The following is a 24,881-nucleotide window of genomic DNA, read 5'->3' on the forward strand; positions in this document are numbered from 1 at the left end:
TGCCCTCCAAAATAGTCTCTCTATTTTTGATGAAATAACATTAGAGGAATTATTACAGCGTGTAAGTGGGATAAAACAAACAACATGTTTACTTGACCCACTTCCTGGGAAACTTATCAAGGAACGGTTTATATTATTAGGTCCATCAGTGTTAAATATTATAAACTTATCACTTTCCTCCGGCACTGTTCCCCTAGCATTCAAAAAAGCGGTTATCCATCCTCTACTCAAAAGACCTAACCTCGATCCTGACCTCATGGTAAACTACCGACCGGTCTCCCACCTTCCGTTTATTTCCAAAATTCTCGAAAAAATTGTTGCACAGCAGCTAAATGAACACTTAGTGACTAACAATCTCTGTGAACCTTTTCAATCCGGTTTCAGGGCAAATCACTCTACGGAGACAGCCCTCGCAAAAATGACTAATGATCTATTGCTAACGATGGATTCTGATGCGTCATCTATGTTGCTGCTTCTTGATCTTAGCGCCGCTTTCGATACCGTCGATCATAATATTTTATTAGAGCGTATCAAAACACGTATTGGTATGTCAGACTTAGCCTTGTCTTGGTTTAACTCTTATCTTACTGACAGGATGCAGTGCGTCTCCCATAACAATGTGACCTCGGACTATGTTAAGGTAACGTGCGGAGTTCCCCAGGGTTCGGTTCTTGGCCCTGCACTCTAGAGTATTTACATGCTGCCGCTGGGTGACATCATACGCAAGTACGGTGTTAGCTTTCACTGTTATGCTGATGACACTCAACTCTACATGCCCCTAAAGCTGACCAACACGCCGGATTGTAGTCAGCTGGAGGCGTGTCTTAATGAAATTAAACAATGGATGTCCGCTAACTTTTTGCAACTCAACGCTAAGAAAACGGAAATGCTGATTATCGGTCCTGCTAGACACCAACATCTATTTAATAATACCACCTTAACATTTGACAACCAAACAATTAAACAAGGCGACTCGGTAAAGAATCTGGGTATTATCTTCGACCCAACTCTCTCGTTTGAGTCACACATTAAGAGTGTTACTAAAACGGCCTTTTTTCATCTCCGTAATATCGCTAAAATTCGTTCCATCTTGTCCACTAGCGACGCTGAGATCATTATTCATGCGTTCGTTACGTCTCGTCTCGATTACTGTAACGTATTATTTTCGGGTCTCCCTATGTCTAGCATTAAAAGATTACAGTTGGTACAAAATGCGGCTGCAAGGCTTTTGACAAAAACAAGAAAGTTTGATCATATTACGCCTATACTGGCTCACTTGCACTGGCTTCCTGTGCACTTAAGATGCGACTTTAAGGTTTTACTACTTACGTATAAAATACTACACGGTTTAGCTCCAGCCTATCTCGCCGATTGTATTGTACCATATGTCCCGACAAGAAATCTGCGTTCAAAGAACTCCGGCTTATTAGTGATTCCCAGAGCCAAAAAAAAGTCTACGGGCTATAGAGCGTTTTCTATTCGGGCTCCAGTACTCTGGAATGCCCTCCCGGTAACAGTTAGAGATGCTACCTCAGTAGAAGCATTTAAGTCCCATCTTAAAACTCATTTGTATAATCTAGCCTTTAAATAGACCCCCCTTTTTTAGACCAGTTGATCTGCCGTTTCTTTTCTTCTCTCCTCTTCTCCCCTGTCCCTTGCGAGGGGGAGTTGCATAGGTCCGGTGGCCATGGATGAAGTGCTGGCTGTCCAGAGTCGGGACCCCGGGTGGACCACTAGCCTGTGCATCGGTTGGGGACATCTCTGCGCTGCTGACCCGTCTCCGCTCGGGATGGTTTCCTGTTGGCCCCGCTGTGGACTGGACTCCCGCTGATGTGTTGGATCCACTGTGGACTGGACTTTCACAATGTTATGTCAGACCCACTCGACATCCGTTGCTTTCGGTCTCCCGTAGAGGGGGGGGGGTTACCCACATATGCGGTCCTCTCCAAGGTTTCTCATAGTCATTCACCGACGTCCCACTGGGGTGAGTTTTTCCTTGCCCGTATGTGGGCTCTGTACCGAGGATGTCGTTGTGGCTTGTACAGCCCTTTGAGACACTTGTGATTTAGGGCTATATAAATAAACATTGATTGATTGATTGATTGATTGATTTAAACACCTCCGAGTTAGTATCCTTCCTCTTCTTTGCACTGGCGCGTGCATTGACCTGATCACGGCCCCTTTTAGGTAACCATCCCTCGTTAAGGTAGAGGAGCGTGTGCGCTCAAAATAAATAGCCTGGTGCAGTTCAGCTAAATTTGTGGGTTTTCTGACATGGACTTGTTTCTTCAGCATTGTCCACACGTTTAAGTCAGGACTTTGGGAAGGCCATTCTAAAACCTTAATTGTAGCCTGATTTAGCCATTCCTTTACCACTTTTGACGTGTGTTTGGGGTCATTGTCCTGTTAGAACACCCAACTGCGCCCAAGACCCCTGATGAGTTTAAGTTGTCCTGAAAAATTTGGAGGTAATCCTCCTTTTTCATTGTCCCATTTACTCTCTGTAAAGCACCAGTTCCATTGGCAGCAAAACAGGCCCAGAACATAACACTACCACCACCATGCTTGACGGTAGGTATGGTGTTCCTGGGATTAAAGGGATTAACTTTTTCTCCTCCAAACATATGCATTATTAAACATATCAATTTGACAGCCCTACTATAAACACGTGGTCTAGTGGTTAGAGTGTCCGCCCTGAGATCGGTAGGTCGTGAGTTCAAACCCCGGCCGAGTCATACCAAAAGACTATAAAAATGGGACCCATTACCTCCCTGCTTGGCACTCAGCATCAAGGGTTGGAATTGGGGGTTACATCACCAAAAATGATTCCCGGGCGCGGCCACCGCTGCTGCTCACTGCTCCCCTCACCTCCCAGGGGGTGATCAAGGGTGATGGGTCAAATGCAGAGAATAAATTCGGCACACCTAGTGTGTGTGTGGCAATCATGGGTACTTTAACTTTAAAAGGTTGTTTTTTATTGTAAAAGTGTTTAATGAACCCTTCAAATAACTTAATTCAACAGCTCATTTAAAAAAGATAAATGTAGTAAAATACATTTTATTTCCCTCTTATCCTTCCCCCTTGGCAACCAAGCGGCTGTTCATGCTTCGATTGATTGACGACAAGCGTTTTTTCCACCAAAAGGAAAACGACGTCACTGACAAAATCATGGCGAATGTTGTTGATTATCAATCTCGTTTTACACTTGACCCATTTCGCCGTTTAAAGACTGAATGTATGTATGTATGTATATATGTATGTGTGGCTGCGTCGTCATGGGGACGGGAGGTCGTAAGCTCCTGAGAGTTAATTGTAAAAAATGAACTTTTGGAAATGTGCTGGTTTATATCCTGGGATAGTCACATGACTGTCACTATTGGTTTCCTTTTTATTGAGTTATTTGTTATAGTCTCTTTGTTTCATTGTGTTTTCAGTTGTTTTACATTTCGCTCGATTCCAGTGTGCCTGTTTTTTTTCCTAATGAAAGTTCCCTTTATTTACTTCCTTGGCTTTGTTTGTGTTCAGGCATGACAGACCACCCTCAGACGTTCCCCAGGGGCCTGGCGCCGGACTACCGGGGAGTGGCTGTGGGTCCCACGCTTGGCCGGCGAGAGAAGAACTTTTTGGGCCCGCAGGCGCCGTTGTCCCCCGGCAGGCCTCGGCACAAGGCCTCGGCCGTGTTGGGTCACGCGGGGGGCCGGCTGGTGGTGCCCAACACAGGTGGGGGCTCCGCCTCTCTCCAGGCCAATACAGAACATCACACGGACACTTAGCGCACTTTCAGACGCGGCGCCTTGCATTTTGAGCGTATTTGACCTTGTCGTTATTAGCCCGCAGCAAAGATGGTGAAAACGCCATCCATCGAGCGAGAACATAAATTTTTTATTCACTTCTGAGATGAAGCATTGGCCTTCCTCTCCTCCTCTGTCCATCCCCTCAATCCTTCACACGCTTGAATATTTACTCCCATTATTGATTGCACACTGGCGGCTTTTATGATTATTACAAATGTACACCATTCTAAGATGATAAAAGGAATGTTTGTATTGCTTGGAGGAATATTACAGCTCACGTAGGCCAATAAAACATGGCTGACTGAGGAGGGAAATACATTTTAAATCCCAACTTTAATCTTTCACAATAAAAACAAAATTCATCTGTTCCAACTTGGCCATCATGAAACTTTGAAAAACTATTTTAGCATATTAAAACTGCCATGCACGTGCAAAAAGAAGTTATACGAGCAGTTTTCTCTCAGCAATGCATTTATTGATTACATTTTTTTCATGACAGTTTAGGATTGTAAGATAATTGCATTCTGAATGGCTAATAAATAACATTAGCCTGTTTGTGGTTTGAAAGCTAACGCAGGAAATAAAAATAGATTCACATCCAAACATATATATTTATATATATTTGTATGTTTGTGTGTATATATTTATATACAGTATGTGTGTGTGTATGTATATATTTATATATATATATATATATATATATATACATATATATATATATTTATATTTATACACACAGTATATATGTATGTATGTTTGTGCATATGTATATATAAATGTATATATACAGTATATATATATATATATATATATATATATACAGTATATATATATATATAAATGTATATATATATATATATACATTTATATATACATATGCACAAACATACATACATATATACTGTGTGTATAAATATAAATATATATATATATATATATATATATATATATATATATATATATATATATATATATATATATATATATATACCCCGCCTTCCGCAGCTGAGATAGGCTCCAGCACCCCACGCGACCCCGAAAGGGACAAGCGGTAGAAAATGTAAACGAGGGGATGGATTTTTTTTTTTTTTTTTTTTTTATATTAATTTTTTTTTAAAAGACGTTTCCATGCAACCAGAATAAGCTTTTCTAACAGTAGCCTGTATTGAAAAGGTTTCATTATAATTATTATACCAAATAATACGTTGCGAGAATCGGTTTGCATCGAGAATTGTGTTGAATTGAACATCGATTCTGAAGTCAACCGTTACTCCAGGAATCAGAATCGGATCGAATCGTTAGGTCCCCAAAGATTCACACCCCTAATTCAATACATTTGATTCTATTCCAAAGCTTCATAGTCCCTTGGGTGTCGTTTCCAACGGCAACTAAGTGGAGTCGTTTTGAAGTCGTCGCATTCTCCTTTGTGGGTTTGGACGTACGCCTTCCTGGCTGTGAAGTGACGGGAAGGCTCCGAGTTTCTCCCGTGTGATCACATGTTCTCCTCTCAAACGCGGCACACCTGCTCGCTCGCCAAGCGTCAACGAGGGGGCGGCCCCTCAGGTGGCGATGCCGCAGCGTCCTGTGGGTGTACACGTGCGCGAGACGTCCGCGCCAAGTAAACAATTAGTGCCGGTCTCGGCTGCCTCAAGGGACCAAATGATGAACATCGGCCAAGTAGCCGCTCATGATTCCTATTTTCCTGTCGGGACTTTCATGACGCTGCCGCTAGTGTACCTTCAAATGTTGCTAGTACAGTGTCAGGTTCAAACACTGATGACATTTATTAAACAGGCAAGAAGCAAGGAATCATGCAGAGACAGAGTTCAATTTGGACTCGCTGAAATCTGCGTTCCTTCCTCTTGTCCTCGGTTTCCCGTCAATCCTCAGATCCCAGCCCGGGTGAAGAAAAAGCAGCTCCTCAATGGGAGATGTGGTTGCCATGGTCTTCTGATTTTACTCACCCGGCTGGAATCGTCAGACGTGTTGGAACCCGGCTCGAAGGACCAAGATGATGTCAGGTTCAAATACTGATGACATCTATTAAACAGACGAGAAGCAAGGAATCATGCAGAGACATGAGTTCAATTTGGCTCAATGAGGAGACACGTGTTTTGGGCTGTATTCTAGTCACCGATCCAAACTACGTTCGAAAAGTCCAGCCCGCGTGCTTCCTCTATTTATTCGGGAGGTCCCTGTTTACATCACGGAAGCTGTCGCTGAGGGAAGGGTGTAATCTCGACAACTCCAGTTAGACACAATATATGATTATACAAAAATGCAAATGTGTTGACGCTGGTGATATCGCCTTGTCTCTGCTCTGTCTGCAGTCAGCAGGCCGTTCCTGGACACAGACACTGATACCAGACTGGCTTGCCATCTTTTGGATTGCCAGCTTTGCACAGACAAGGAAAATACCACTTCAGCACAATTGACAATAATTATAGCAACGGCCCTTAAGCATAAAAGTTGTGTGATAATATACACATAATTATTCTAACATACAGTAAACACATGGACACTTTCACCACACCTGATCAAGATTAAAGTCCCTGTTCGAGTAGCCGCGCAAAGCTACGCCGCCAACCGGTGGCCTGGCATGCACACCGCACCCGGCCTAACGTTGTCCTTTGACTTTGTAAACATGGCGCTGACTCCGCTGAGGATCCTTCATGTCCCGCAATCTGCGCGCGCCCTAATGAGCGCACTTGTTTGTTGTCGTGGCAGGAATCAGCGTGCTGGTGCCTCACGGGGGGATCGCACAGGACACCACCTGGGAGACGTACGTGATCGTCAACCAGGAGGACAGCAGGTGAGGCAGCGACGCCGTCTGCTCGCTTTCTTTTCATCTTTCCTCTGCCGCCGCCATTTAGTTCCCTCGCCCTCTCTGCACGCATATGCTGTGTGTCGGTTGGTGCACTTGCCTACTTAGTCTTTTCAGTGCATAAGTGTGTTAAATTTGTGTATTTACACAAAGTATTTTGAGTACATCCTTGTGTTATACTTTTTAGTACATAAGTGTGTTTTAGTTGTGTGCTTGCACTTAGTCTTTTGACTACATCAGTGTGTTACATTAGTGTACTCACACTCAGTCTTTTGAGTAAATAAGTGTGTTACATTTCGAGTACATCAGTGTGTTCCATTTGTGTATTTACACTTAATCTTTTGAGTAAATAAGTGCGTTGCATTTCGAGTACATCAGTGTGGTACATTAGTGTACTCACACTCAGTCTTTTGAGTAAATAAGTGCGTTACATTTCGAGTACATCAGTATGTTCCATTTGTGTATTTACACTTAGTCTTTTGAGTAAATAAGTGCGTTACATTTCGAGTACATCAGTGTGGTACATTAGTGTACTCACACTCAGTCTTTTGAGTAAATAAGTGTGTTACATTTCGAGTACATCAGTGTGGTACATTAGTGTACTCACACTCAGTCTTTTGAGTAAATAAGTGTGTTACATTTCGAGTACATCAGTGTGGTACATTAGTGTACTCACACTCAGTCTTTTGAGTAAATAAGTGCGTTACATTTCGAGTACATCAGTGTGTTCCATTTGTGTATTTACACTTAGTCTTTTGAGTAAATAAGTGTGTTACATTTCGAGTACATTAGTGTGGTACATTAGTGTACTCACACTCAGTCTTTTGAGTAAATAAGTGCGTTACAATTCGAATACATCAGTGTGTTCCATTTGTGTATTTACACTTAGTCTTTTGAGTAAATAAGTGTGTTACATTTCGAGTACATCAGTGTGTTCCATTTGTGTATTTACACTTAATCTTTTGAGTAAAAAAGTGCGTTACATTTCGAGTACATCAGTGTGTTCCATTTGTGTATTTACACTTAGTCTTTTGAGTAAATAAGTGTGTTACATTTTGAGTACATTAGTGTGGTACATTAGTGTACTCACACTCAGTCTTTTGAGTAAATAAGTGCGTTACAATTCGAATACATCAGTGTGTTCCATTTGTGTATTTACACTTAGTCTTTTGAGTAAATAAGTGTGTTACATTTCGAGTACATCAGTGTGTTCCATTTGTGTATTTACACTTAATCTTTTGAGTAAAAAAGTGCGTTACATTTCGAGTACATCAGTGTGTTCCATTTGTGTATTTACACTTAGTCTTTTGAGTAAATAAGTGCGTTGCATTTCGAGTACATCAGTGTGTTCCATTTGTGTATTTACACTTAGTTTTTTGAGTGAATAAGTGTGTTACATTTCGAGTACATCAGTGTGTTACATTAGTGTACTCACACTCAGTCTTTTGAGTAAATAAGTGCGTTACATTTCGAGTACATCAGTGTGGTACATTAGTGTACTCACACTCAGTCTTTTGAGTAAATAAGTGTGTTACATTTCGAGTACATCAATGTGTTCCATTTGTGTATTTGCAGTTAGTATTTTGAGTAAATAAGTGTGTTACATTTCGAGTACATCAGTGTGTTCCATTTGTGTATTTGCACTTAATCTTTTGAGTAAATAAGTGCGTTACATTTTGAGTACGTCAGTGTGGTACATTAGTGTACTCACACTCAGTCTTTTGAGTAAATAAGTGCGTTACATTTCGAGTACATCAATGTGTTCCATTTGTGTATTTGCACTTAGTCTTTTGAGTAAATAAGTGTGTTACATTTCGAGTACATCAATGTGTTCCATTTGTGTATTTACACTTAGTCTTTTGAGTAAATAAGTGCGTTACATTTCGAGTACATCAGTGTGTTACATTAGTGTACTCACACTCAGTCTTTTGAGTAAATAAGTGCGTTACATTTCGAGTACATCAATGTGTTCCATCTGTGTATTTACACTTAGTCTTTTGAGTAAATAAGTGCGTTACATTTCGAGTACATCAGTGTGTTCCATTTGTGTATTTACACTTAATCTTTTGAGTAAATAAGTGCGTTACATTTCGAGTACATCAGTGTGGTACATTAGTGTACTCACACTCAGTCTTTTGAGTAAATAAGTGCGTTACAATTGTGTACTTACACATTGTCTTTTGAGTACATGAGTGTGTTCGACTTGTGTTTTGAGTGGATAAGTGCATTATAGTTGTGTACTTACACTTAGTATTTTGAGTATATTCGTGTTATATTTTTTTAGTACACAAGTGTGTTATACTTGTGTACTTGCTCTTAGTCATTTAGGTGTATAAGTGTGTTACATTTGTGGACTTACACCCAGTCTTTTGAGTAAATAAGTGTGTTACATTTCGAGTACATAAGTGTATTAGTGTACTCACACTCAGTGTTTGAGTGTGAGTACCGCGCTGAGGTACTCAAAATGTAACACTTTTGTTTACTCACACTCAGTCTTTGAGTACACAAATGTGTTACATGTTTAGTACCTTTTGAGTATATGAGTATGTTCTACTTGTGTTTTGTGTGGATAAGATCATTATAGTTGTGTACTTACACTTAGTATTTTGAGTATATTCGTGTGTTATTTTTTTTAGTACACAAGTGTTTTATACTTGTGTACTTGCAGCAAGTCATTTAAGTGTATACGTGTGTTACATTTATGCACTTACACTCAGTCTTTTGAGTAAATAAGTGTTACATTTCTCATAGTAGTTTGTGCGCCATGTTGTTCCAGACCACAGCAAACTTTACCCAGCTTGCAAAAATTGTAATAAATCCATTAGAAGAAGACAGCCTGCCGTTTCCTTAAACTTGGACACACACATCTATACCTTTGGCCATTCTGAGCCAGTCATTTCCAGAAGTTATCTCATCCTGTGAGAAGCCTCCATTTTTCTAATGATTTCCAATGTTGCAAAAATGTGTAGAATAAAAATTAAAATACAGCATTTCTGTCAACGAAGATTTGCCTCAGCCTTTAAAAGTAGGCTAATGTAGCTAATATAGACACTTACATCATGTGTTGTCTTCATTATAACACCTATATAAGACTTTTAAAGTCATTTTGATAGTAGGCTAATATAGCTAATATAGACACTTACATCATGTGTTGTCTTCATTATAACACCTATATAAGACTTTAAAGTCATTTTGATAGTAGGCTAATGTAGCTAATGTAGACACTTTCATCATGTGTTGTCTTCATTATAACACTTATTCAAGACTTTTTAAAGTAATTTTGATAGTAGGCTAATATAGCTAATATAGACACTTACATCATGTGTTGTCTTCATTATAACACCTATATAAGACTTTAAAGTCATTTTGATAGTAGGCTAATGTAGCTAATGTAGACACTTTCATCATGTGTTGTCTTCATTATAACACTTATTCAAGACTTTTTAAAGTAATTTTGATAGTAGGCTAATATAGCTAATATAGACACTTACATCATGTGTTGTCTTCATTATGACACTTATATAAGACTTTTAAAGTCATTTTGATAGTAGGCTATTATAGCTCATATACACTACCGTTCAAAAGTTTGGGGTCACCCAAACAATTTTGTGGAATAGCCTTCATTTCTAAGAACAAGAATAGACTGTCAAGTTTCAGATGAAAGTTCTCTTTTTCTGGCCATTTTGACCGTTTAATTGACGCCACAAATGTGATGCTCCAGAAACTCAATCTGCTCAAAGGAAGGTCAGTTTTGTAGCTTCTGTAACGAGCTAAACTGTTTTCAGATGTGTGAACATGATTGCACAAGGGTTTTCTAATCATCAATTAGCCTTCTGAGCCAATGAGCAAACACATTGTACCATTAGAACACTGGAGTGATAGTTGCTGGAAATGGGCCTCTATACACCTATGTAGATATTGCACCAAAAACCAGACATTTGCAGCTAGAATAGTCATTTACCACATTAGCAATGTATAGAGTGTATTTCTTTAAAGTTAAGACTAGTTTAAAGTTATCTTCATTGAAAAGTACAGTGCTTTTCCTTCAAAAATAAGGACATTTCAATGTGACCCCAAACGTTTGAACAGTAGTATAGTGTAGACACGTACATTATGTGCTGTCTTCATTATAACACTTTTATAAGACTTTTAAAGTCATTTTGATAGTAGACTAACGTCGCTAATATAGACACTTACATCATGTGTTGTCTTCATTATAACACGTATATAAGACTTTTAAAGTAATTTTGATAGTAGGCTAATATAGCTCATATAGACACGTACATCATGTGTTGCCTTCATTATAACACTTATATAAGACTTTTAAAGTCATTTTGATAGTAGGCTAATATAGCTCATATAGACACGTACATCATGTGTTGCCTTCATTATAGCACTTATATAAGACTTTTAAAGTCATTTTGATAGTAGGCTAATGTAGTTTATATAGACACTTACATAATGTGTTGTCTTCATAATAACACTTATATAAGACTTTTAAAGTCATTTTGATAGTAGGCTAACGTCGCTAATATAGACACTTACATCATGTGTTGTCTTCATTATACCACGTATATAAGACTTTTAAAGTAATTTTGATAGTAGGCTAATATAGCTCATATAGACATGTACATCATGTGTTGCCTTCATTATAGCACTTATATAAGACTTTTAAAGTAATTTTAATAGTAGGCTAATATAGCTCATATAGACACGTACATCATGTGTTGCCTTCAATATAGCACTTATATAAGACTTTTAAAGTCATTTTGATAGTAGGCTAATGTCGCTAATATAGACACTTACATCATGTGTTGCCTTCATTATAACACTTATATAAGACTTTTAAAGTCATTTTGATAGTAGGCTAATGTCGCTAATATAGACACTTACATCATGTGTTGCCTTCATTATAACACTTATATAAGACTTTTAAATTCATTTTGATAGTAGGCTAATATAGCTAATATAGACACTACATCATGTGTTGCCTTCATTATAACACTTATCTAAGACTTTTACATTCATTTTGATAGTAGGCTAATATAGACACTTACATCATGTGTTGCCTTCATTATAACACTTATATAAGACTTTTAAAGTCATTTTGATAGTAGGTTAATGTCGCTAATATAGACACTTACATCATGTGTTGCCTTCATTATAACACTTATATAAGACTTTTAAATTCATTTTGATAGTAGGCTAATATAGCTAATATAGACACTACATCATGTGTTGCCTTCATTATAACACTTATCTAAGACTTTTACATTCATTTTGATAGTAGGCTAATATAGACACTTACATCATGTGTTGCCTTCATTATAACACTTATGTAAGGCTTTTAATATTTTTCGGCTCCAGACAGATTTTTGTTTTGTATTTTTGGTCCAATATGGCTCTAGACCCCTGGCCTATAGGGAGGGGTGGCCACTCTCAATAGTCGCCATCTTGGCTATGTGGCGGTAAAAGGAGTGGTTGCAATTCATCATCACAAGGAGAGAAGAAGAAGGTCAATAATAATAATAATAATGTCAACATTCACACACTGAGTGCACAGTGATGAAAAGTATTCCGTTATTAGATTACAGATACAAAACACTTCAGCCAGCAGGAGGCGGGGCTTGATGTGTCGTCAGGACGTTTGCTGAAGTTTAAGGCGGGATCAACTCTGCTCTTTCAAGTTTGCACAGCTGCGCCGCGCGCTGACGGGCGCCAGCTTGACGGGCGCCAGCTTGACGAGCGCCAGCTTGACGAGCGACCTCCTTATTGCTTTTGGCGCCGACAAAATGGCGGGGCTGAAGCGAGCGCACACGCGGACTCGTCCTTAAACAGTCACTTCTGAGTTGACCACATCTATAATGGCGGTCTCCTCTGGGTCATTTCAAGGTCATAGGTCACACTCCCCTTCCCTCCCGCCGCCCCGTCACTGTGACTTAAGTCTGCCACTTCAGCCGAGCCGCCGCTGCACGGCTGCGATAAGCCGGATGCAGTTTGCTGCTTAAGGAAGCTGCTGGAGTCGCTGCGCTGAGCTGTCAATCAAGCGCTATCAGCCGACAGGCGCCACAGTCCAGCGGGAGGAGAAATCACATTCCTTTCTTCCTCTCAGCCCTCAGCGGGAGAGTTTCCTCAAATGAGAGCAGGAAGACACGGGCTCAATTTCAGGTGCGGTGGCAGCAATGTGAAAGCTTTATTAAGTCTGCTGCCTGTGTTTTACGTCATTGTCAGCCGTCACATGATATCACTATTCCATGTCTGAGTGTGTGTCTGCTGGTAGCGCTTGTCGACTCTGCTTAATATCCACATTCATGGTCACCCCTAATTGGCCGTTAACGACTGGCTCAGTTTTAAACCGTCAAATCGAGCATGGGCTTTGTTTATTCTGATTTCCAATACAGCTAATGTGGCCAATATCCGACCCTCCCTAGTTAAGTACAGTGGAACCTTGATTTACAAACCCCTCTATTTGCGTACTTTTCGATTTAAAAACGTTTCGATTTCAACCAATGAATCGCTGTGTGCGAACTATGCCTGTGTGTGTGAACCATGTCTCTGTGTGTGAAACATGTCTCTGTGTGTGAAACATGTATCTGTGTGTGAACTATGTCTCTGTGTGTGAAACATGTCTCTGTGTGTGAAACATGTATCTGTGTGTGAACCATGTCTCTGTGTGAGAACCATGTATGTGTGTGTGAACCATGTCTCTGTGTGAGAACCATGTCTCTGTGTGCGAACCATGTATCTGTGTGTGAACCATGTCTTTGTGTGTGAACCATGTCTCTGTGTGTGAACCATGTGTCTGTGTGTGAACCATGTCTCTGTGTGTGAACCATGTCTCTGTGTGTGAACCATGTCTCTATGTTTGAACCATGTCTCTGTGTGTGTGAACCATGTCTCTGTGTGTGAACTATGTCTCTGTGTGTGAACCATGTCTCTGTGTGCGAACCATGTCTCTGTGTGTGAACCATGTGTCTGTGTGTGAACCATGTCTCTGTGGGTGTGAACCATGTCTCTGTGTGTGAACCATGTCTCTGTGTGTGAACCATGTGTCTGTGTGAACCATGTCTCTGTGTGTGAACCATGTCTCTGTGTGTGAACCATGTCTCTGTGTGAGAACCATGTCTCTGTGTGTGAACCATGTATCTGTGTGTGAACCATGTCTCTGTGTGCGAACCATGTCTCTGTGTGTGAACCATGTATCTTTGTGTGAACCATGTCTCTGTGTGTGAACCATGTCTGTGTGTGAACCATGTCTCTGTATGTGAACCATGTCTCTGTGTGTAAACCATGTCTCTATGTGTGAACCATGTCTCTGTGTGTGTGAACCATGTCTCTGTGTGTGAACTATGTCTCTGTTTGTGAACCATGTTCGTGTGTGTGAACCATGTCTCTGTGTGAGAACCTTGTCTCTGTGTGTGAACCATGTCTCTGTGTGTGAACCATGTCTGTGTGTGTGAACCATTTTTGTGTGTGAACCATGTTTCTGTGTGTGAACTATGTCTCTGTGTGTGTGAACCATGTCTCTGTGTGTAAACCATGTCTCTGTGTGAACCATGTCTCTGTGTGTGAACCATGTATCTGTGTGTGAACCATGTATCTGTGTGTGAACCATGTCTCTGTGTGCAAACCATGTCTCTGTGTGCGAACCATGGATCTGTGTGTGAACCATGTATCTGTGTGTGAACCATGTATCTGTAAGTGAACCATGTATCTGTGTGTGTGAACCATGTCTCTGTGTGTGAATCATGTATCTGTGTGCAAACCATGTCTCTATGTGTAAACCATGTCTCTATGTGTGAACCATGTCTCTGTTTGTGAACCATGTTCGTGTGTGTGAACCATGTTCGTGTGTGAGAACCATGTCTCTGTGTGTGAACCATGTCTCTGTGTGAGAACCATGTCTCTGTGTGAGAACCATGTCTCTGTGTGTGAACCATGTCTCTCTGTGTGTGTGTGAACCATGTCTGTGTGTGAACCATGTCTCTGTGTGTGAACCATGTTTCTGTGTGCCAACCATGTCTCTGTGTGTAAACCATGTCTCTATGTGTGAACCATGTCTCTGTGTGTGAACCATTTTTGTGTGTGAACCATGTTTCTGTGTGTGAACTATGTCTCTGTGTGTGTGAACCATGTCTCTGTGTGTAAACCATGTCTCTGTGTGAACCATGTTTCTGTGTGTGAACCATGTATCTGTGTGTGAACCATGTATCTGTGTGTGAACCATGTCTCTGTGTGCAAACCATGTCTCTGTGTGCGAACCATGGATCTGTGTGTGAACCATGTATCTGTGTGTGAACCATGTATCTGTGTGTGAACCATGTATTTGTGTGTGTGAACCATGTCTCTGTGTGTGAATCATGTCTCTGTGTGCAAACCATGTCTCTATGTGTAAACCATGTCTCTATGTGTGAACCATGTCTCTGTTTGTGAACCATGTTCGTGTGTGTGAACCATGTTCGTGTGTGAGAACCATGTCTCTGTGTGTGAACCATGTCTCTGTGTGAGAACCATGTCTCTGTGTGAGAACCATGTCTCTGTGTGTGAACCATGTCTCTGTGTGTGTGTGTGAACCATATCTGTGTGTGAACCATGTCTCTGTGTGTGAACCATGTCTCTGTGTGCCAACCATGTCTCTGTGTGTAAACCATGTCTCTATGTGTGAACCATGTCTCTGTGTGTGAACCATGTCTCTGTTTGTGAACCATGTCTCTGTGTGTGAACCATGTCTCTGTGTGAACCATGTCTCTATGTGTGAACCGTGTCTCTATGTGTGAACCATGTCTCTGTGTGCGAACCATGTCTCTGTGTGTAAACCATGTCTCTATGTGTGAACCATGTCTCTGTGTGTGAACCATGTCTCTGTTTGTGAACCATGTTCGTGTGTGTGAACCATGTCTCTGTGTGAGAACCATGTCTCTGTGTGTGAACCATGTCTTTGTGTGAGAACCATGTCTCTGTGTGTGAACCATGTCTTTGTGTGTGTGTGAACCATGTCTGTGTGTGAACCATGTCTCTGTGTGTGAACCATGTCTCTGTGTGTGAACCATGTCTCTGTGTGAGAACCATGTCTCTGTGTGTGAACCATGTCTTTGTGTGAGAACCATGTCTCTGTGTGTGAACCATGTCTTTGTGTGTGTGTGAACCATGTCTGTGTGTGAACCATGTCTCTGTGTGTGAACCATGTCTCTGTGTGTGAACCATGTTTGTGTATGTGAACCATGTCTCTGTGTGTGAACCATGTTTGTGTGTGAAAACCATGTCTCTGTGTGTTAACCATGTCTCTGTGTGTGAACCATGTCTCTGTGTGAACCATGTCTCTGTGTGAACCATGTATCTGTAGGTGAACCATGTCTCTGTGTGTGAACCATGTCTCTGTGTGTGAACAATGTCTCTGTGTGTGAACCATGTCTCTGTGTGTGAACCATGTCTCTGTGTGAACCATGTCTCTGTGTGTGTGAACCATGTCTCTGTGTGTGAACTATGTCTCTGTGTGAACCATGTCTGTGTGTGTGAACCATGTCTGTGTGTGTGAACCATGTCTCTGTGTGTGAACCATGTATCTGTGTGTGAACCGTCTCTGTGTGCGAACCATGTCTCTTTGTGCGAACCATGCCTCTGTGTGCAAACCATGTATCTGTGTGTGAACCATGTATCTGTGTGTGAACCATGTCTCTGTGTGTGAACCATGTCTCTGTATGTGAACCATGTCTCTGTGTACGAACCATGTATCTGTGTGCGAACCATGTATCTGTGTGTGAACCATGTCTCTGTGTGTGAACCATGCCTCTGTGTGAACCATGTTTGTTTGTGTGAACCATGTCTCTGTGTGTGTGTGTGAACCATGTCTCTGTATGTGAATCATGTGTCTGTGTGTGAACCGTGTTTGTGTGTGTGAGCCATGTCTCTGTGTGTGTGAGCCATGTCTCTCTGTGTGTGAGACATGTCTCTGTGTGTGTGAACCATGTCTGTGTGTGTGAACCATATCTCTGTATGTGAACCATGTCTCTGTGTGTGAACCATGTCTCTGTATGTGAACCATGTCTCTGTGTGTGAACCATGTTTGTGTGTGTGAACCATGTCTGTGTGTGTGAACCATGTCTGTGTGTGTGTGAACCATGTCTCTGTGTGTGAACCATGTCTCTGTGTGTGAACCATGTCTGTGTGTGGAAACCATGTCTCTGTGTGTGAACCATGTCTCTGTGTGTGTGAACCATGTCCCTGTATGTGAACCATGTCTCTGTGTGTGAACCATGTCTCTGTGTGAACCATGTATCTGTAGGTGAACCATGTCTCTGTGTGTGAACCATGTCTCTGTGTGTGAACCATGTCTCTGTGTGTGAACCATGTCTGTGTGTGAACCATATCTCTGTGTGTGTGAACCATGTCTCTGTGTGTGAACCATGTCTCTGTGTGTGAACCATGTCTCTGTGTGAGAACCATGTCTCTGTGTGTGAACCATGTCTTTGTGTGAGAACCATGTCTCTGTGTGTGAACCATGTCTTTGTGTGTGTGTGAACCATGTCTGTGTGTGAACCATGTATCTGTGTGTGAACCATGTCTCTGTGTGTGAACCATGTCTCTGTATGTGAACCATGTCTCTGTGTGCGAACCATGTATCTGTGTGCGAACCATGTATCTGTGTGTGAACCATGTCTCTGTGTGTGAACCATGCCTCTGTGTGAACCATGTTTGTTTGTGTGAACCATGTCTCTGTCTGAACCATGTCTGTATGTGAATCATATGTCTGTGTGTGAACCGTGTTTGTGTGTGTGAACCATGTCTCTGTGTGTGTGAGACATGTCTCTCTCTGTGTGAGACATGTCTCTGTGTGTGTGAACCATGTCTGTGTGTGTGAACCATGTCTCTGTATGTGAACCATGTCTCTGTGTGTGAACCATGTGTCTGTGTGTGAACCATGTCTCTGTGTGTGAACCATGTCTCTGTATGTGAACCATGTCTCTGTGTGTGAACCATGTGTCTGTGTGTGAACCATGTCTCTGTGTGTGAACCATGTCTGTGTGTGTGAACCATGTGTCTGTGTGTGAACCATGTCTCTGTGTGTGAACCATGTCTCTGTGTGTGAACCATGTCTCTGTGTGAGAACCATGTCTCTGTGTGTGAACCATGTATCTGTGTGTGAACCATGTCTCTGTGTGCGAACCATGTCTCTGTGTGTGAACCATGTATCTTTGTGTGAACCATGTCTCTGTGTGTGAACCATGTCTGTGTGTGAACCATGTCTCTGTATGTGAACCATGTCTCTGTGTGTAAACCATGTCTCTATGTGTGAACCATGTCTCTGTGTGTGTGAACCATGTCTCTGTGTGTGAACTATGTCTCTGTTTGTGAACCATGTTCGTGTGTGTGAACCATGTCTCTGTGTGAGAACCTTGTCTCTGTGTGTGAACCATGTCTCTGTGTGTGAACCATGTCTGTGTGTGTGAACCATTTTTGTGTGTGAACCATGTTTCTGTGTGTGAACTATGTCTCTGTGTGTGTGAACCATGTCTCTGTGTGTAAACCATGTCTCTGTGTGAACCATGTCTCTGTGTGTGAACCATGTATCTGTGTGTGAACCATGTATCTGTGTGTGAACCATGTCTCTGTGTGCAAACCATGTCTCTGTGTGCGAACCATGGATCTGTGTGTGAACCATGTATCTGTGTGTGAACCATGTATCTGTGTGTGAACCATGTATCTGTGTGTGTGAACCATGTCTCTGTGTGTGAATCATGTATCTGTGTGCAAACCATGTCTCTATGTGTAAACCATGTCTCTATGTGTGAACCATGTCTCTGTTTGTGAACCATGTTCGTGTGTGTGAACCATGTTCGTGTGTGAGAACCATGTCTCTGTGTGTGAACCATGTCTCTGTGTGAGAACCATGTCTCTGTGTGAGAACCATGTCTCTGTGTGTGAACCATGTCTCTCTGTGTGTGTGTGAACCATGTCTGTGTGTGAACCATGTCTCTGTGTGTGAACCATGTTTCTGTGTGCCAACCATGTCTCTGTGTGTAAACCATGTCTCTATGTGTGAACCATGTCTCTGTGTGTGAACCATTTTTGTGTGTGAACCATGTTTCTGTGTGTGAACTATGTCTCTGTGTGTGTGAACCATGTCTCTGTGTGTAAACCATGTCTCTGTGTGAACCATGTTTCTGTGTGTGAACCATGTATCTGTGTGTGAACCATGTATCTGTGTGTGAACCATGTCTCTGTGTGCAAACCATGTCTCTGTGTGCGAACCATGGATCTGTGTGTGAACCATGTATCTGTGTGTGAACCATGTATCTGTGTGTGAACCATGTATTTGTGTGTGTGAACCATGTCTCTGTGTGTGAATCATGTCTCTGTGTGCAAACCATGTCTCTATGTGTAAACCATGTCTCTATGTGTGAACCATGTCTCTGTTTGTGAACCATGTTCGTGTGTGTGAACCATGTTCGTGTGTGAGAACCATGTCTCTGTGTGTGAACCATGTCTCTGTGTGAGAACCATGTCTCTGTGTGAGAACCATGTCTCTGTGTGTGAACCATGTCTCTGTGTGTGTGTGTGAACCATATCTGTGTGTGAACCATGTCTCTGTGTGTGAACCATGTCTCTGTGTGCCAACCATGTCTCTGTGTGTAAACCATGTCTCTATGTGTGAACCATGTCTCTGTGTGTGAACCATGTCTCTGTTTGTGAACCATGTCTCTGTGTGTGAACCATGTCTCTGTGTGAACCATGTCTCTATGTGTGAACCGTGTCTCTATGTGTGAACCATGTCTCTGTGTGCGAACCATGTCTCTGTGTGTAAACCATGTCTCTATGTGTGAACCATGTCTCTGTGTGTGAACCATGTCTCTGTTTGTGAACCATGTTCGTGTGTGTGAACCATGTCTCTGTGTGAGAACCATGTCTCTGTGTGTGAACCATGTCTTTGTGTGAGAACCATGTCTCTGTGTGTGAACCATGTCTTTGTGTGTGTGTGAACCATGTCTGTGTGTGAACCATGTCTCTGTGTGTGAACCATGTCTCTGTGTGTGAACCATGTCTCTGTGTGAGAACCATGTCTCTGTGTGTGAACCATGTCTTTGTGTGAGAACCATGTCTCTGTGTGTGAACCATGTCTTTGTGTGTGTGTGAACCATGTCTGTGTGTGAACCATGTCTCTGTGTGTGAACCATGTCTCTGTGTGTGAACCATGTTTGTGTATGTGAACCATGTCTCTGTGTGTGAACCATGTTTGTGTGTGAAAACCATGTCTCTGTGTGTTAACCATGTCTCTGTGTGTGAACCATGTCTCTGTGTGAACCATGTCTCTGTGTGAACCATGTATCTGTAGGTGAACCATGTCTCTGTGTGTGAACCATGTCTCTGTGTGTGAACAATGTCTCTGTGTGTGAACCATGTCTCTGTGTGTGAACCATGTCTCTGTGTGAACCATGTCTCTGTGTGTGTGAACCATGTCTCTGTGTGTGAACTATGTCTCTGTGTGAACCATGTCTGTGTGTGTGAACCATGTCTGTGTGTGTGAACCATGTCTCTGTGTGTGAACCATGTATCTGTGTGTGAACCGTCTCTGTGTGCGAACCATGTCTCTTTGTGCGAACCATGCCTCTGTGTGCAAACCATGTATCTGTGTGTGAACCATGTATCTGTGTGTGAACCATGTCTCTGTGTGTGAACCATGTCTCTGTATGTGAACCATGTCTCTGTGTACGAACCATGTATCTGTGTGCGAACCATGTCTCTGTGTGTGAACCATGCCTCTGTGTGAACCATGTTTGTTTGTGTGAACCATGTCTCTGTGTGTGTGTGTGTGTGAACCATGTCTCTGTATGTGAATCATGTGTCTGTGTGTGAACCGTGTTTGTGTGTGTGAGCCATGTCTCTGTGTGTGTGAGCCATGTCTCTCTGTGTGTGAGACATGTCTCTGTGTGTGTGAACCATGTCTGTGTGTGTGAACCATATCTCTGTATGTGAACCATGTCTCTGTGTGTGAACCATGTCTCTGTATGTGAACCATGTCTCTGTGTGTGAACCATGTTTGTGTGTGTGAACCATGTCTGTGTGTGTGAACCATGTCTGTGTGTGTGTGAACCATGTCTCTGTGTGTGAACCATGTCTCTGTGTGTGAACCATGTCTGTGTGTGGGAACCATGTCTCTGTGTGTGAACCATGTCTCTGTGTGTGTGAACCATGTCCCTGTATGTGAACCATGTCTCTGTGTGTGAACCATGTCTCTGTGTGAACCATGTATCTGTAGGTGAACCATGTCTCTGTGTGTGAACCATGTCTCTGTGTGTGAACCATGTCTCTGTGTGTGAACCATGTCTGTGTGTGAACCATATCTCTGTGTGTGTGAACCATGTCTCTGTGTGTGAACCATGTCTCTGTGTGTGAACCATGTCTCTGTGTGAGAACCATGTCTCTGTGTGTGAACCATGTCTTTGTGTGAGAACCATGTCTCTGTGTGTGAACCATGTCTTTGTGTGTGTGTGAACCATGTCTGTGTGTGAACCATGTATCTGTGTGTGAACCATGTCTCTGTGTGTGAACCATGTCTCTGTATGTGAACCATGTCTCTGTGTGCGAACCATGTATCTGTGTGCGAACCATGTATCTGTGTGTGAACCATGTCTCTGTGTGTGAACCATGCCTCTGTGTGAACCATGTTTGTTTGTGTGAACCATGTCTCTGTCTGAACCATGTCTGTATGTGAATCATATGTCTGTGTGTGAACCGTGTTTGTGTGTGTGAACCATGTCTCTGTGTGTGTGAGACATGTCTCTCTCTGTGTGAGACATGTCTCTGTGTGTGTGAACCATGTCTGTGTGTGTGAACCATGTCTCTGTATGTGAACCATGTCTCTGTGTGTGAACCATGTCTCTGTATGTGAACCATGTCTCTGTGTGTGAACCATGTTTGTGTGTGTGAACCATGTCTGTGTGTGTGAACCATGTCTGTGTGTGTGAACCATGTCTCTGTGTGTGAACCATGTCTCTGTGTGTGAACCATTTCTCTGTGTGTGAACCATGTCTGTGTGTGGGAACCATGTCTCTGTGTGTGTGAACCATGTCTCTGTGTGTGTGAACCATGTCCCTGTATGTGAACCATGTCTCTGTGTGTGAACCATGTTTGTGTGTGTGAACCATGTCTCTGTGTGTGTGAGCCATGTGTCTGTGTGTGTGTGAACCATGTCTCTGTGTGTGTGAGCCATGTCTCTGTGTGTGTGAGCCATGTCTCTGTGTGTGAACAATTCATTCATCAGGCATGTGAGCACCTTTGAGAAAAAGAGAAAAATTGACAAGAAAAGAGGAACATTTCTATCAACGCTAAGTGCTGCCAAGCAAACCCCAAAATACAATTTCAAAAAATAAAGACCACATTTCCTGCATTTCTACACTATATTTTACCATTAGATTTAATCTCATCTACAAACCTCTTTTCGCTGTCTTTTTGACACTTACATGTCCCATGTAATGTAACATTATTATCATCGAAGATGCAATGTAAAATTCTGTAACATGCGTGCAAAGAACTCAGAAAACGTTTCGCTTTGGCAACTCTATCAGGTAATACACTTCCGGTGTTGTGACGTCTGTTTACATCCGTCACCTCAAAAATCTACCTTCTCCCTGGCTACTAATAAATACTCTATAACTACAATGGTTCGTAAACTAACAGTGTTCGGATTGTAATGATGCAAATATGTATATATACATATATGTACAGTATATATGCATATATATATATATATATATATATATATATATATATATATATATATATATATATATATATGTATATATATATATATATATATATATATATATATACACTACCGTTCAAAAGTTTGTGTAATAGCCTTTATTTCTAAGAACAAGAATAGACTGTCGAGTTTCAGATGAAAGTTCTCTTTTTCTGGCCATTTTGAGCGTTTAATTGACCCCACAAATGTGATGCTCCAGAAACTCAATCTGCTCAAAGGAAGGTCAGTTTTGTAGCTTCTGTAACAAGCTAAACTGTTTTCAGATGTGTGAACATGATTGCACAAGGGTTTTCTAGTCATCAATTAGCCTTCTGAGCCAATGAGCAAACACATTGTACCATTAGAACACTGGAGTGATAGTTGCTGGAAATGGGCCTCTATACACCTATGTAGATATTGCACCAAAAACCAGACATTTGCAGCTAGAATAGTCATTTACCACATTAGCAATGTATAGAGTGTATTTCTTTAAAGTTAGGACTAGCTTAAAGTTATCTTCATTGAAAAGTACAGTGCTTTTCCTTCAAAAATAAGAACATTTCAATGTGACCCCAAACTTTTGAACAGTAGTGTATCTTCAGTGTTTTTTTTTGCGTTTTGACAAGTTCTGTCCCTTTTTCTAACTCCATATGAGTCCCAAAAAGACAACGGACCAGCATGGAAAGGAAGAAGGGAATCGCCACTGTTTCTCTAGAATCTACCAGACAGGCTTTGTACCACAGCAAGATTTAATTGTGATGAGACCAGACTTTTCTGGAAAAACATGCCAAAGCAGACTTGTTTCACAGTTGATGTGAAGAACGACCTCTCGTTCAGCGGCGCCTCTGTTTTGCACACACACACACACACACACCAACGCCTACACCCGATCGCCCCCTTGTCTCCCTGTATCTTGTCTGCTCTTCTCTCGTCTGTTCCCCCTTTTGCCGATGTTGATGTAAGTACTTACTTACTTTACTTTTTTAAATGTTTGTTGTTGTAGCATTTTGGTAACGTTAAGGATTTCTGTGATTTCTGATTGTTTGTGAGGGCACCATGGGGACTTCTGTGTGTGTACGCGTGTACCAGACAGTTCAACTTGTTTTTTTGGTTTGTAAATAAATAGAAAGTTCATCCATCACCCCATTGTTATGTTTGTTTCAAATACAGTACTGTATAGGAGGGTTGCATATGACTTCATAGCCGTTTTTCTTCTTCGTGGCTTAATTCACACGATGGTCCGGAAAAGAGCTTTCATAGAGTCCCGAAAGAAGTGGTTCATAAAAATAATAAAGTCAGGGAAAAAGCTAAAGTGCGTCAAAGGAAAAGACTCTTAAACATATCACTTTTATCATCTTGGGGAATACAATCAGACTGCTTGTGTCTGCAGCGATAACTTTGTAAAATGTTTGAACATTTGATTTGTTTGAGAAACGTTCTGTGATGCAATTGAGGTATATTAGTAGTGTTTGAGAGCAGAACTAAACGTAAAGAAATGACAAGAGAACGCATTAGTTTGTGTTCTTTTGTGGTTGCTACGCCTAAATATAACTACGTTGTGCAAATAAACTAACGTTGTGTTAAGTCCTACTAAATATGATTGTTGGTCCAATCCAACGTATTTTTGTTGTCCATTTTCATAACATAAACTGAAAGCTTAATTGTTGTTGTTGTGCAGAAAAGACAAGTGCTTTATTCGACACGGATGACCACATTATAGCGTCTTTGGTAATATTTGTTAGCATCAAGAAAATATCCTTAATAGTATTAATAAACTAGAGGAATACATCTCTCAACAGCATATACTGAATCTTGATATCGCTAGCAAACATTGCTGAACAACATGGACATAATGAGACAAAATATGCATAAAAGCAACTGCAGACATGAATTGTAGATAAGACTAATCAACTGCAAACAAACGTATCCTTTTTCTCATTAGCGTCACGATCACAGCAGCACTCGTTATGTTAATCAAATGCGTTACCTAGCGATGCACAAATAAGTCCAACTTTGTCTTTTACGGATTAATGCTTAATTTGTTGACCACTCAGATGTAAAGACATGATGTGCCTTCAATCTTTTCTTCTCTAAATACCGTAAGTGTCAAGTGAAGTGAGGTAGCAGTTACCTCTTGGAAATTGGTTTAAATCAGGGATCCCCAAATTGTTTGACTCGGGGGGCCGCATTGGGTTAAAACAATTTGGCCGGGGGCCGGCCTCTATATATATATATATATATATATATATATATATATATATATATATATATATATATATATATATATATATATATATATATATGTCACTGAATATGGACTTTTATCAAGGCTGGAACCCATTAATCATATTTACATTGTTTCTATTTTCGAACCCTGTTCAAGAACCAATTAGGTTCGCAAATGGAGGTTCTGCTGTATATAAAAAAGTTATGTTAACTGATACCAAACAAATGAGAACAATATCAGTCTGCTTCCTTCACGTAAGTTCCAGTTTATATTTTTCTTCTTTTCTCATCTTCCGCT

The 24,881-nt window shown here is 41.2% G+C and overlaps 1 protein-coding gene across 1 annotated transcript in view; it reads left to right on the top strand.

Annotated features, from left to right (window-relative positions):
• The window catches only part of LOC133656407 (netrin receptor UNC5D-like), a 190,173-nt gene that overhangs the window by 114,026 nt on the left and 51,266 nt on the right, over window positions 1-24,881 (top strand). Inside the window, exons 10-11 of the mRNA XM_062057491.1 lie at window positions 3,526-3,720; window positions 6,522-6,606. Coding sequence (XP_061913475.1) covers window positions 3,526-3,720; window positions 6,522-6,606 — 280 coding nt within the window. The remainder of the gene's footprint in view (window positions 1-3,525; window positions 3,721-6,521; window positions 6,607-24,881) is intronic.

This window comes from Entelurus aequoreus, linkage group LG08 (assembly GCF_033978785.1).
Source record: "Entelurus aequoreus isolate RoL-2023_Sb linkage group LG08, RoL_Eaeq_v1.1, whole genome shotgun sequence".
Lineage (NCBI taxonomy): Eukaryota > Metazoa > Chordata > Actinopteri > Syngnathiformes > Syngnathidae > Entelurus > Entelurus aequoreus.